This window comes from Mobula hypostoma, chromosome 15 (assembly GCF_963921235.1).
Source record: "Mobula hypostoma chromosome 15, sMobHyp1.1, whole genome shotgun sequence".
Classification (NCBI taxonomy): Eukaryota; Metazoa; Chordata; class Chondrichthyes; order Myliobatiformes; family Myliobatidae; genus Mobula; species Mobula hypostoma.
In genome coordinates, this window is record NC_086111.1 from 67,314,054 (window position 1) to 67,328,577 (window position 14,524).

Genomic DNA, 14,524 nt, shown 5'->3' on the forward strand with positions numbered 1-14,524 from the left:
TCACCTGCAGGCTCAACAGAATAAAATTCACCTTCGCACTTTTGATTCAATGGGTTGTAAAATCATACGTTATAGAAACAGAGGCTTCAACCCACTGTGTCTGTGCTGACCATCGTGCCAATCGCACTTGCTGACATTAATTCCATGTTCCTCCATGCCTTGCTCATTCAAGTACCTGTCCAGCTACCTCTTAAATATTGTTACCATGTCTGCTACCACCATCTCCGTTGGCAACTTGTTCCAAATACCACCTACTCTGTGTGTGGAAAAACTTACTCCTGATAACCCCTTTAAGCCTCCTCCTCCTCATCTTAAAGCTTTACCATCCAGAAAACAGACTTTAGCGATATACCTACCGTGTTGTGGTTTGTTGATCATGACAGAATGTCTCTCTGGTGCTTTCCACGCCCTCCCCTTTCTCTTATCCTTTTCCCAACCTTGATTCCTCTCTCCCTTCCCCTTTTCCACTCTCACTCCACAATAGAGACCCATATCAGAATCAGATTTATCATCACTCACATGTCATGAATTCGTTTTTTTTTTGTGTGACAGCAGTACAATGCAATACATAAAATCAGTATTGTTATCGTACAAAAGTCTTAGGCACTCTAGCTATATACATGTGCCTAAGAATTTTGCACAGTACTGTATCTGTTATCTGTTTAGCATGAGACAATTGGCTGTCTGTCATTATTTAATATCTTCACCCAATATTGGCAGAAGAGTATGATGGACAGTGACAATGTAATGAAGACTGATTTTATCCTTATTTCTCTAAAAATATGCCATTGTCTTCACAGTATCCATAATTGTACCTAGAAAAAGAGGAAGTTACTTGATATTTTGTGCTCTCAGAAAGAGATATTAATTTCATCCCCCCCCCCCCCCATTCTTACTTGGCATTTACAGTTCTCAACATTTGGCACTGTTGGCATGGAGTTCAGGGTTGAGTATTTTGTTGTCTTTCTACAGGTGAACATCCCTAACTCTCCCACCACCAACTTATTGGCTTGCACTGGAAATGCACACAAATTGATTAGTGTTCCTTGTTGCTAAGTCTGCTGTGGTGTATAATATGTCTAGATTCAGCTCTCTGGAAACCTGTATCATTACAAATTTAAAAGCTGTTGATGTAAGATTGGTCTAGTTAGGGGTTCCCAACCTTCTTTTATGCCGTGGACCCCCACCATTATCTGAGGGGTCTGTGGACCTTGGGTCTGAGTTTTCATTGTACAGCATTTTTTGCTGCCTTGGAGATTCATATTAAAGCTCTGCACTATGCTTGCAAATTGGGAAGCCCAACGCACGGAAACCTTATTAATGATTTTGTATTTACTATTGTTTCCCAATTTCTCCTTGATGCTATTAAATGATGAACACTTAACCACTTTTTTTCTTGACACCACTGCAAGGATGTACGACCTGTAAGCTGCTGTTTTTGATGAAAACTTGCATTGCCAGAATTATGGGAGGTACAACAATGTACGGTATTTGAGAGGTTTATTGGCTGTTTTATTGTATCCTATTTTTGTCACTTTCTGTTGTAAGTTCAAAGGTGAGAACGTGAGGATGGAATGATTGAATTGTTGGCTTCATGATAGAACAGGGAACAGTTTAGGCCCTTCAGCCCACGATGTTCTCCTGACCCTTTAGCCTACTCCAAGATCAGTCTAACTCTTCCCTCCCACATAGATCTCCATTTTTTCTTTCATTCATGTGCCTATTTAAGAGTCATTTAAATGTCCCTCATATATCTGCCTGTACCACTACTTCTGTCAGTGCATTCCATGCACTTACCACACTCTGTGTTTAAATAAAAAACCTACCTCTGACATCCCCCTTATACTTTCCTCTTATCACTTTTCAATGATGTCCTTTCGTGTTAGCCATTGCTGCCCTAGGGAAAAAGGTGATGTCTGTCCACTCTATCTATTATGATCTTATACACCCCTGTCAAGTCCCCTGTTATTCCCCTTCACTCCAAAGAGAAAGGCCCTAGTTTTCTCAGTCTTTCCACAGTAGACATGCTCTCTAATTGAGCAGTATCCTGGTAAAGCACCTCTCCATCTTCTCAAAAACCTCCACGTCCTTCCAATAATGAGGCAATCAGCACTGAACATAACACTCCCAAGTGTGGTCTAACCAGATTTTTATAGAGCCGCAGCATTACCTTGCAGCTCTTGGACTCATTTCCCCAGTAAATGAAGGCTAACGCACCATGCACCTTCTTAACTTGTGTGGTAACGATATCTTTTCCTGAAACTATCTTTAGTCAGATGTGTTGGTCTTCAGGTTTTTGCTGAACCGTCCTTTTATTAAAATCAAAGGAAAGAAAATCTAAACCACTGTTTTCAATCTATATTTGCTACATTAATTCACTGTGAAAGTCTATTTAAATTTCAGACTTGCAGAGTGAGGGCACTCTGATTCACTTTGTTGTTCAGCTTCATCTTTGGCTGCTGAACGCTGCAAAAGCTTTTCAGCTGCCATAGTCACTCAGAATCAGAATCGAGCTTATTATCACTGACATGTGTTGTAAAATTTGTTGTTTTTCAGCTGTAGTACGGTGCAGAACATACTATAAATTTCAATAAGAAGTACAGTGTATATAAAATAATGTAGTGTTCATGGGTTCATTGACCATTCAGGAATCTGATGGTGGAGGGGAAGAAGCTGTTCTTGAACCTGTTCTCTGTACTTTACCCAATCACCGAATCCTTGAGGCGTTGTTGGATGACAGAGGAAAGCCTCCTCTGAAATAGCATGTGCACTGGCTCTAGCTGAGAAGCCCATCAGTGCTCCAGTAATCCAGAGAAGAATGATGATTGAATTTTACACTGCTGGTCTCTATGCTCTGGATGACATTACAGATTAAATTTACCAGTTTGCTGTGCTATTGGAAGAGCTTCCTCAATAATTTAGTCAGTGATTTTTAGTTGATCTCTATCAAAGAAATAGCCACTAAAGACATTTTTAGTCATTTATTAACTGTTGACATTAGTGACGACAACAGTGTTTATGTCTATCAGTAATCATCCTTGAACTGAGGAGGCAATTAAGAGTAAAGGTCTGGAGTTACAGATTAGACAGACAGGATATGCATGGAAGCTTTCATTCCCTGAAGAATGTTTGTGGATATAAAAATACCTGCAAAAAGACAGCATGTGTTGCACATTTACTAAAGACCTCATTGAATGTTGGAATGTTTAAACTTGAAGAATGAAATGCACAGGGCATGAATATGTTAAAACCCTCAAATCTTCTTCTCTTGCATTTTTTTGACAGAGGTACATATGATATATATGTAAATAAGGGTGGGCAGCCTCAGCTTGTTGGCAAATATGACAATCACGGCAGCTTTGGTGAGCTGGCACTCATGTACAACACTCCAAGGGCTGCTACTATCATCGCTACCACGGATGGAGCTCTTTGGGGGCTGGTAAGTAACATTAAAGCAACAAAATTTCATGAAAGCTTGTCGGATATTCAGGCACAGTGTTTCTTATGTAGTGAATTTGTGTTTGTAGATCAGAGCTTTGAAAATTGGTTTATTTCAAATTGAAGGAAGTTTTATTTGTTAAGTAATTAAAGAGGTGCATCACTTTCAGTGCATTGCTCATGGCTCAAGGATGAGGTAGAGTATGGTGTGACCTGTGATAGCTGGGGTTAAGTCAGTAGCAGGGTTCAGAAAGATTTGGTGTAATGTTTTTAACATGGAGCTTAAGGTAGCCTGGGTACAAAGAACTGAAAGTGATCAAAAGAAATAACAGTTGAACCTGAAATAAGCCTACAACTCAGTGGCCACTTTATTCGGCATTTCTCTACATCTGCTCGTTAATACAAATATCTCTTCAGCCAACCATGTGGCAGCAACTCAATGTATAAAAGCATGCAGACATGCTCAAGATTTTAAGTTATTGTTCAGACCAATCAGAATGAGAAGAATTATGATCTAAGTGACTTTGACTGTGGAATAATTGTTGGTGCCAGATGGGGTGGTTTGAGTATCTCAGAAACTGCTGATCTTCTGGGGGATGTTCGTGCACAACAGTTCTCTAGAGTTTACAGAGAATGGTGTGAGAAACAAAAGAAATATCCAGTGAGCGGCAGTTTTATAGGCGAAAACACCTTGTTAGTTAGCAAGGTCGAATAGGAATTGTCAGGTTGGTTCAAGCTGACAGGAAGGCAACACAAATAACCACATTACAACAGTGGTGTGCAAAAGAGCATCTCTGAACGCATAACATGCTGAACTTTGAAATGGATAGGCTACAGCCGCAGAAGACCACACCTGGTTCCATTCCTGTACCTAATAAAGTTGCTACTTAGTGTATTTTTTTTGAAAAAAACTGCAGTAAAGCTGTCAGTCTAAAATATTATACCTGTTTATCATATTTTATATCTTACTTTCCCTGTCTGGGGTGAATTGAAACTGTGGAAACAGATAGGAGCTGCTAGATTATTATACAGGTGACCTGTAGGTTTGGTGGGGGGGGGGGGACAGGTGTGGCAGAGGTAGGGGTGATTGCTTTACTAGAAAAAAAGTACATTGTCCATATCACAGTTTTCTGAAATGTGAAGTGTAGTCGTCTACGTACGTGTTAAGAAATACAAGTTAAAGAAAAAGACATTTTTTGGGGGTTTTTTCTTATAAATTTTGTAACAATGAATTTTTATTTCTTATCCCAGATTTTTGATAGTAATTTATACATCCAGTAAGGGCAAATTTTCATCACCAGAACTGATGTAATGTGGGAGTACTTTTATTTCAGGTGTTTTAGAACTGAGAAATGTTTCAGATCCAAGTTAAAATTGTGGTTTACTCATTGATTTGTATTGTTAATATACTAAAAATGCTCCAAGTGACTGCAGAGGGGGTTAATCAGAGAAGTGTATCAATTAATTTTGATATGAATGTTTCAGTTTGGAAAAAATGAAGGACACCAAGTTTCTACAGTAGATGCTTTTTGAAGTACAAATGCTTTTTCAATTCCTTTAAAAATAACCTGTACGCTTGAATTAAGGCAATAGGAAAAAAATTGTATTTTCAAATGTTAATCCTCAGATTGATTGGCCCCCTGAACTAAACATAGACAATTGTATGTGCTTATGTAAAACAGTTGTGAGGGTTTTAATCATTTATGCCAGAACAATGCATAGGCATTTGCAAATAGATGCAGTTGCCATGTATCTAGACAGTGTAGAAATAGATGTCACAGAATCTGTAGTAGAAAATTTGGCTAGTTAGCAATTTCTGAACTGCACAGATGTTTTTTATGTAATATGTTGGTGACTTGTTTGTTATTGGTAGGCATTTTTGTGCAAGCGTGTGTGTGGTTAAGTTGCCTTTTTCTGCATTTATTATTTCATATAGAATGTAAAGCATTACAGCACTGTAGAGGTCCTTCAGACAAAATGTTATGCTAATCTGTTGACCTACTCTGTAAGATCAATCTAACCCTTCCCTCCAACATAGCCCTCAAATTTTTTTTATCATCCATGTGCTTATCTAAGGTAGAAACGTCCCTGATGTATCTGCCTGTACCACCTGCCCTGGCGACGAGTTCCCAATCTCCCAAACACCTGAGCAATCACAGTATCAAGTTCATCGATGACAGAACAGTGATGTGGCTCAACACCACGAAAGATGAGACAGCCTACAGGGAGGAGGTGGAAGAGCTCAAGACAAATAACCTCTAATAAGCTAGGCAAATAACCTCTTCTTTAATGTGAACATGACAAAGAAAATGGTTGTTGATTTCAGGAGAACCCTCCCCCCACCTTACATTGGCAGTACAGCAATGGAAAATGCAAGCAGTTTCAAACTCCTGGCAATGCACATCACGCACAACCTCTCATGTTCCCAGAATACATTCTACACAGTCAGGAAAGCTCACCAAAGCCATTACTTTCTGAGGAAGCTGAAAAAAGTTGGACTTTGCACATCTCCACTCAGGTCAAGCCAAGTTTATTGAAATTTAACTATATACATGTACAGTTTGTATGTATTGTACATAACCATATAAAGTGTACAGAAGTGTGACAGCGTTTCTTCGAAATAGGGTGTAAAGCACAGTAGTGCACATAACACACGATACTTATGAAGGTACGGATAGAATCTGCGGATGAATCACACATAAATAACAAACTAAAGTGCATTAATTTTAAGTATTGGAAAGTATGGAACAGATTAACCAGTGACACTTCGAATACGATGTTTCTGGGAGATCAGAAGCTGATGGCCTGGAGGAAGAAACTGTTTCTCATCTTGACTGTTCTTGACTGTGCATTGTAGTTTCCTGCCTGATGGTAGAAAGTCAAAGGGGATGCTGGATCGATGGGTGGGATCCTTAATAATACTAAGGACTCTGCATATGTAGCGCTCCTGATAAATATCCCTAATGGATGGTGGGGAGACCCCTATGATCCTCTCAACTGTTCTCAAAGCCCTTTGTAGGGACTTCTGGTCCGATGCTCAACTGCTCTCATATCAGATGGAGATGCAGTTTGTCAGGAAGTTCTCAGTAGTGCTCCTGTAAAACACAGTTAAGATGAGGGGTGAGGGGGAGCCTTACTTGCCTCAATCTTCTTAGGAAGTGGAGGTGCTGCTGTGGCTTCTTGTTTAGGGAGATGATATTAAGGGACCAGATGAGGTCATCTGTGATGTGAACTCCCAAGAACTTGGTACACTTAACTCTCTCTACAGAGGAGCTATGTATTCTCAGAGGGGGAATGGTTTTCCTCCACCTTCCTGAAGTCCACAGTGATTTCATTTGTCTTCTCTGCATTCAGGCTTGGGTTGTTCTTCTCACACCAATCCACCAGCCACTCCACTTCTTCTCTGTGCTCTGTCTTGTCATTGTTCTTGATAAGGCCAACCAATGTTGTGTCATCCACAAACTTGGTGACACAGCCCTAGCTGGATCCTGCGATGCAGTCATGCATCTGCAGTGTGAACAGCAGCAGGCTGAGCACACAGCCTTGGGGAGCACCAGTGCTCAGCGTAAAGGGACAGGGACGTTGCTGCCCACACGGTCTGACTGTGGCCTTACTGTACTTTGGCCTAAATTCTAACCATTGTTATCTTCAAGCTCATTTAATTCAATGCTTTCACACCTGGTTCGATGTCCTTCCTTTCTTTGTCTGTCAGGGCTGCACTTGAATACAAAGTGCTTTCTTAATTCAAAAACACAGAAATTGAATAGTTTACAGGGAAGTTCCAACAATAATTAATGTACAGAAAGTTGGAATCGGAATGAGATTTAATATCACTGGCATATGTTGTGAAATTTTGTTGTTACATGGCAGCAGTACAATGCAATACATAATGAAATCTGTAAGTTACCATAAATACGTGTGCGTGTGTGTGTATGTATATATGTGTATGTATATATATGTATGTTAAATAAGTAGTGCAAAACAGGGGGTTGAAAAGTACTGAGGTACTGTTCATGTGCTGAATGTACATTCAGAAATCTGATGGCAAAGGGGAAGAAGCCATTGCTGGATCTTAGAGTCTGGGTAAAACACAAAATAATTGATTGCATAAGTATTCACCCCTCCTCTTAATACGACACATCAAATCATCACTGGTGTAGCCAACTGGATTTAGAACTCACATAATTAGTAAAATGGAGGTCACCCGAGTAGATACACCAATTCAGTATTAAGGAGATGCAACTCTGGAAACAATTACAGCATTGAGTCTGTGTGGGTTGGTCTCTATCAGTTTTGCATATCTGAACACGGCAATTTTTCCCCATTCTTCTTTACAAGACTGCTCAAGTTCTGTCAGATTGCATGGAGATTCTGAGTGAATAGCCCTTTTCAAGTCCAGCCACAAATTCTTAATTGGATTGAGGTCTTGTCTCAGGGACACTCAGGGACATTAACTTTGTTGTTTTTAAGTCATTCCTATGTAGTTTTGGCTTTATGCTTGGGGTTGTTGTCTTGCTGGAAGACAAATTTTCTCCCAATTTGCAGTTCTCTTGCAGACAGCATCAGGTTTTCCTCCAGGATTTCCCTGTATTTTGCTGCATTCATTTTACCCTCTACCTTCACAAGCCTTCCAGGGCCTGCTGCAGTGAAACATCCCCACAGCATGATGCAGCTACAACAATGCTTCATGGTAGGCATGGTATGTTTTTGATTATGTGTGGTGTTTGGCTTACACCAAACTTAGTGTTTAGTCTGATGGCCAAAAAGCTCAATTTTTGTTTCATCAGACCATAAAACCTTCTTCCAGCTGACTTCAGAATCTCCCACATGCCTCTCCCATAAAACTGCTACTGGTGAAGCATCTAGGCAACAGCAGTTTCTCCCATTTCAGCTTCTGAAGCTTGTAACTCCACCAGAGAGGTCACAGATCTTTTGGTGGCTTCCCTCACTAATCCCCTTCTTGCATGGTCAATCAGTCTTTGAGGATGGCTTGCTGTAAGCAGATTTACAACTGTGCCATATTCTTTCCATTTCTTGATGATTGACTTAACTGTACTCCAAGGAATGTTCAGTGACTTAGAAATTTTCTTGTATCCATCTCCTGACATGTACTTTTTAAAAAAATTTTATTTTTATTTGGATAAGGTATTCACAAGCAATACCTTTTTTTACATGTATAACCTTTTCCATTTTTTATGTGAGTAAATCTATATTAATTTGTACATTCACAAGTGCACATTGAGATAATATAGAAAATAATTAGCGCTCAAATAGATGTTTACGTGCAATTGTAATTCCACTCTAGCTGTTATAAAAAATATTAATAATAATGGTTGAATACTAATTTCCATGTATCTCTTCTGGTCCATTTCTTTCTGGTCCAAAATTTCCCCAGATCTTTTCTTTACTTGTATTAATTCCACATTTTCCAAAAAAAGTAAACATTCGAGCCAAGGGTGCTTACGTTAACACTATTACTATGTTGGTGAGACAAACAGTATAAACCATTTGGAGAGTCATCTAAAGTCTGCTCCCTCTGGGGTTATAAATTAAATCCATTTATTCCAAATTTGATAAAATTTTTCCTTTTGAATTCTCAGAGAGTAGGTCATCTTTTCCATTTTAAATATTTCCAAAATGATTTCATGCCAATCTTCTAATGTAGGTGATGTTGGATTTAACAACTTTCTGGTGATTGATTTCTTACTTGCCGCTAAAAGGGCCTGCAGCAGCTTTATATCTTTCTTCTGTTCCAAAAACAGTACATGCCCCAAGTAGAGAGTCTCAAAGTTCAGAGGTATCTGAGACATGTACTTTTCAATAACCTTTTTGTAGAGTTGCTTGTAGTTTTCTTTTGTCTTTGTGGCATAGTTTTTGCCAGGATACTGACTCACCAGCAGTTGGACCTCTCTCTCTCTGTATCTTGTTTTACGGCGGTTGGCATCCTGCTTAATGGTGCATTACCGCCACCCTCTGCTCCAGAATGTGCACTAGACATACATTCTAAATCCCTTCACCCAATCGCGCGCGCGTGCGCACACACACACACACACACACACACACAAACCTACACTTCACCCTCCCATCTTTGACCATCCTAGTATCCTGTTCCTGTTTATTCATCATATTCTATAAAAAACCCCTGTACCCCTTAAAAACGCTAAAAATACCCAGACTTGTGCTCTCTCACCCATGCCCAGCAACGCTTTTAGTGTGAATTCCTGCATCCCCAACTCCCTTAATTTAATTCTCATCATCTCTCTCTGTATCCCATACTTCCTGCAACACAAAACTACATGTTCTACTGACTCCTCTTCCTGACATTCCTCACACAATCCTGTCTGGTGTCTCCCTATCATTTTCAATGTTTTGTTTAATGCACAATGCCCCAGCCTTAACCTAGTCCACACAGTTTCCTCTCTTCTGTTTCCATTACCTACCCTAGTAACCGCAACACTTTTTTGTATTTGATATAAATGCCTCCCTTTCCCCTCCCTGTCCCATCTTTCTTGCCACATTCGGTTGACTTTTTCCCAGATTACACACTTAACCTCTGCTTTACTGATACTAATGTGCATTTCCACATTTTCTTTCTTTAACGCCCTCTTTGCCAACTCATCCACCCTCTCATTCCCCTTCACCCCTACATGTGCTGGAACCCATAGAAATTTTACCTGACCTCCCTGATTTACAATTCTTGTAACTAACTGAAGGACTTCACAAAGTACATCTTGCCGACTGTTTGTGTGAAAAGATCTTAAACTTGCTAGAACTGAGGATGAATCTGAACATATCAATGCTTTGGCTTGTCTGGCTTTCTGCACCCATTGCAACGCAACCAACACTGCCAGCATCTCTACTGTAAACACCCCTAACTTATTAGATGTTCTTCTGCTGATTCCAATTTCTTTTGCTGGTATTACCACCCCAAACCCTGTCACTCCTGTTTCAGGTTCCTTTGCACCATCTGTATAAATGTGAGTATAATCACTATACTTTTCCATCACATGACAGTTAAATGCATTTACCAAATCTGTTTTATATCTTTCTTTCCTTTTTACCTCTAACAAATGCCAGTCTATGTCAGGCCATACAAGCTTCCATGGAGCTACAACCAGATAAACTACTGAAGAACTTATCCTCAGATCAAATACTCCACATTCTTTCGCGATATCATTCCCTACCCGACTAAGGGTATCTCTCTGAAACCTCCCATTTTCCCAGCACTCCTGCAACACTCCTTTAGTAGGGTGAGAATCATTGTGCCCCTGCAAGTTAGCCCAGTAGTTTGCCATCAGTTGCATCCTTCTTAGTTCCAAAGGCATTATTCCCATTTCTACCTGTAGGGCTGACACTGGTGACGTTTTAAAAGCCCCACTGCACACTCTCAAGGCCTGAGCCTGAATCACATCCAGTTTCTTTATAAGAGACCTAGCTGCTGATCCATATACTATACTTCCATAATCCAATACAGATCTTACTAAAGCCACATACATTCTCTTCAAAGCTGAACAACTTGCTCCCCAATCCCTACCAGTCAAACATCTCATCACATTTATTACTTTTTTACATTTCTCCTCAAATTTCCTGATATGGTCTGCCCATGTTAATCGTGAATCAAATATAACTCCCAGAAATTTAAATGATGCAACCCTTTCTAATTCAACCCCATACATCCTTAACTTCTTCCCTACCTCAACCCTTTTCCAGTAAAAAATACAGTTTGAGTTTTGTCTAATGAAAATCTACATCCCCAATCATAACACCACTCCACCACTTCATCAATTGCTTCTTGTAGTTTCCTGATTATATGGTCCATGTTCCTGCCTCTTTTCCACAAGGCCCCATCATCCGCAAACAGTGACCTACCTATATCCACTGGTACCTTTGTGAAGACGTCATTGATTATAATGATGAAAAGTAACGGGCTAATCACACTACCTTGAGGTGTGCCATTTTCCACTATGTACTGTTTTGATAATTCTGATCCAATCCAAACTTGAATTTTTCTATCAAACAAAAAATTTTTAATCCAATTAAAAACTCTCCCACCAACCCCCATCTTGTGCAGTTTAATTAATAATCCTTCCTTCCACTTCATATCATAGGCTTTTTCAATGTCAAAGAACACTGCCACTACTGACTCTCTATTTGCCTGGGCCTTCCTTATTTCAGTCTCTAACATAATCACTGAGTCCATGGAATTCCTTCCCTTTCTAAAACCACTCTGATAACTTGCCAGCATTTCCCTTTTCTCAAGCTCATATGATAACCTTTCTGTTATCATCCTTTCCATTATCTTACATATACTTGATGTTAATGCAATTGGTCTGTAGCTAGTGGGTTTTGACAGATCCTTGCCAGGCTTCCTTATTGGAATTACTACTGCTTCTTTCCATGCACTTGGTAATCTTCCCTCCTCACACACTCTGTTATAAAAATGCAGCAACTTCAAGAGCGCTCCTTCTCCTAGATTTTTTAGCATCACAGAGCATATCAGATCTTTCCCTGGGGAAGTAGCAGTTGGACCTTCTGGATACAGGTGTATTTTTACTACAATCAATTGAAACACCTTGACTGCACACAGGTGATCTCCATTTAACTCATTATGTGAGTTGTAAAACCAACTGGCTACACCAGTGATGATTTGGTGTGTCATATTAAAGGGAGTGAATACTTAGACAATCAATTATTTTGTGTTTTACATTTGTAATTAATTTAGATCACTTTGTAGATACCTCTTTTCACGTTAACACGTAAGAGTCTTTTTCTGTTGATCAGTGTCAAAAAAGCCAAACTAAATTCATTGTGATTCAATATTGTTAAACAATAAAACATGAAATACATTTTATAGGCACTGTATAACCGCTGTCGTGTCTTCTTCGTAACTGCATCAATATGTTCGGCCCAGTATAGATCCTTAGAGATGTTAAAACCCAGGAACTTGAAATTGTTCACCCTTTCTACTTCTGATCCCTTGATGAGGACTGGTGTTGTTCCCTTGTCTTACCCTTTCTGAAGTCCACAATCAATTCTTTGGTCCTACTGACATTGAGTGCAAGGTTGTTGCTGTGACACCACTCAACTAGCTGATATATCTCGTTCTCGTTCGCCTTCTCGTTACCATCTGAAATTCTGCCAACAATAGTTGTGTCATCAGCAAATTTATTAGTGGCATTTGAACTGTGTCCAGCCACACAGTCATGGGTATAGAGCAGTGGGCTAAGCACACATCCTTGAGGTTGATGGTTGTGAATAAATGAAAGGAAATAGAAACCATACTTTTTTTTACACTATATAGTTCATATAGCTGTCAGAAGAATACTGTATGTGCAATATATATCATATATGCATCTTTTCTGCTGAAAATGTGCATTACCAAAGTACAGAATTTACTGATAATATTGTGGTAATGAATTGACGACAGGCAGTGTGCACATTTGGGCATTCAGCAAACAGTTGATTACATAGCTATTAAAGTTAATTTCATCAAGAGATTAAAGACTTGAAGAAGCAGAACTTACCACAGAAATTACAGCAGTTTTTCTCAATACACCAGAGACATTTTGTCTGGGAACTTTTCAGTTGGAGGTTAGTTGCACAAAAAAATGTCCGTAAAATCAATCAGTCACCAGGCTGTATTCTCACTCTGTCACGGATTAGCTTGATATACAGGCTAGAGATGTAGATAGATATTTTCATGATTGCCTTGCATTAATCTTATTAATTTTGCTTTAAGTTAATTGCATTATTTTGGTTTGCATTTATTTCCATCGTGTAGATTTTGCACATGGATGAAAACATGATCAGTTTGAAATTGCTAATTTTCTTTATTATGATAAACATTCTATAAACAGTTTCATGTGTAATGCTGCTGTGATGGTATTGTTCTTTAATTGGGTTTTATTATTTTAGTACCATGAGGTGTTTGTTATTTTTGGTATAGTGTAATATGCTGAGGGGCAAACATTACCTTTCCTGTGATCTAGGTGTGTTTTCCACATACAGTGGAAATATTCAGTTTATTTCCTTGTTTTGTGGATTCAATGTCCACTGTAGTCTATGGGTTTAGTGCTGCATGAAGCTTTAGTGTAAAAATTAAGCACAGTGACTGAATCTTAGGAAGGGATAGGCAAAATACAAAAAAATGGAAAAGGAATGTCCTGGTATTAAAGAATGGAATGAAGGCAATAAAAAAAAATTGGGATCTTGGCTCAATACAAACCAAAACTAGAATAGACGTGGGTAGAGTTGAGCAATTAAAAGGGCAGAAACATTGTGGGAATTGTATGCAGGTCTTTAGTGATAGTAATATAGGATGAAGTTTAGATGAGGTGATTATAAGTGAACATAGCAAGCCCATTGGCGCATGGCCAAGTGGTTAAGGTGTCGGTCTAGTGACCTGAAGGTCGTGAGTTCAAGCCTCAGCTGAGACAGCGTGTTGTGTCCTTGAGCAAGGCACTTAACCACACATTGCTCTGCGACAACACCGGTGCCAAGCTGTATCGGCCCTAGTGCCCTTCCCTTGGATAACATCGGTGGCGTGGAGAAGAGAGACTTGCAGCATGGGCAACTGACGGTCTTCCATACAACTTTGCCCAGGTCTGCACCCTGGAAACCTTCCAAGGCGCAAATCCGTCGTCTCACGAGACTAACGGATGCCTGTGATAGCAAGCCCATTATACTAGTCAAGTTGAATCAACATATAGTGCGAAGAAACCAACTGAACAGTAGTGGCAATTGAGTGCATTGGAGATCAGTGTTGAGAAACCAATGAAGGAATTGGCAATTTAACATCTATTCAATGGAAAGGAATGAATAGATATTAAAGGAATGAGCATTGGGTGATTGGCAGGAGGCAATGAGTGGGAATAAAGGGAGCCTTTTTTGGTTGCCTGCCAGTGACTAGTGGTGTTCCTCAGAGGTCAGGGTTGGGTCTGCTTCTTTTGCCTTGTATGTCGATGATTTGGCTGACAGAATTAATGACTTTGCAGATGATACAGGTTTCCCCCGCTATCCAAAAGTAGAGCATTCCTATGAAACCTTTCGTAAGCTGAAATGGCGTAAAGCGAAGAAGCAATTACCA

The 14,524-nt window shown here is 39.6% G+C and overlaps 1 protein-coding gene across 1 annotated transcript in view; it reads left to right on the plus strand.

Annotated features, from left to right (window-relative positions):
* prkar2aa (protein kinase, cAMP-dependent, regulatory, type II, alpha A) overlaps positions 1 to 14,524 on the plus strand; it is a 373,389-nt gene that overhangs the window by 325,040 nt on the left and 33,825 nt on the right. Inside the window, exon 12 of the mRNA XM_063068220.1 lies at positions 3,286 to 3,439. Coding sequence (XP_062924290.1) covers positions 3,286 to 3,439 — 154 coding nt within the window. The remainder of the gene's footprint in view (positions 1 to 3,285; positions 3,440 to 14,524) is intronic.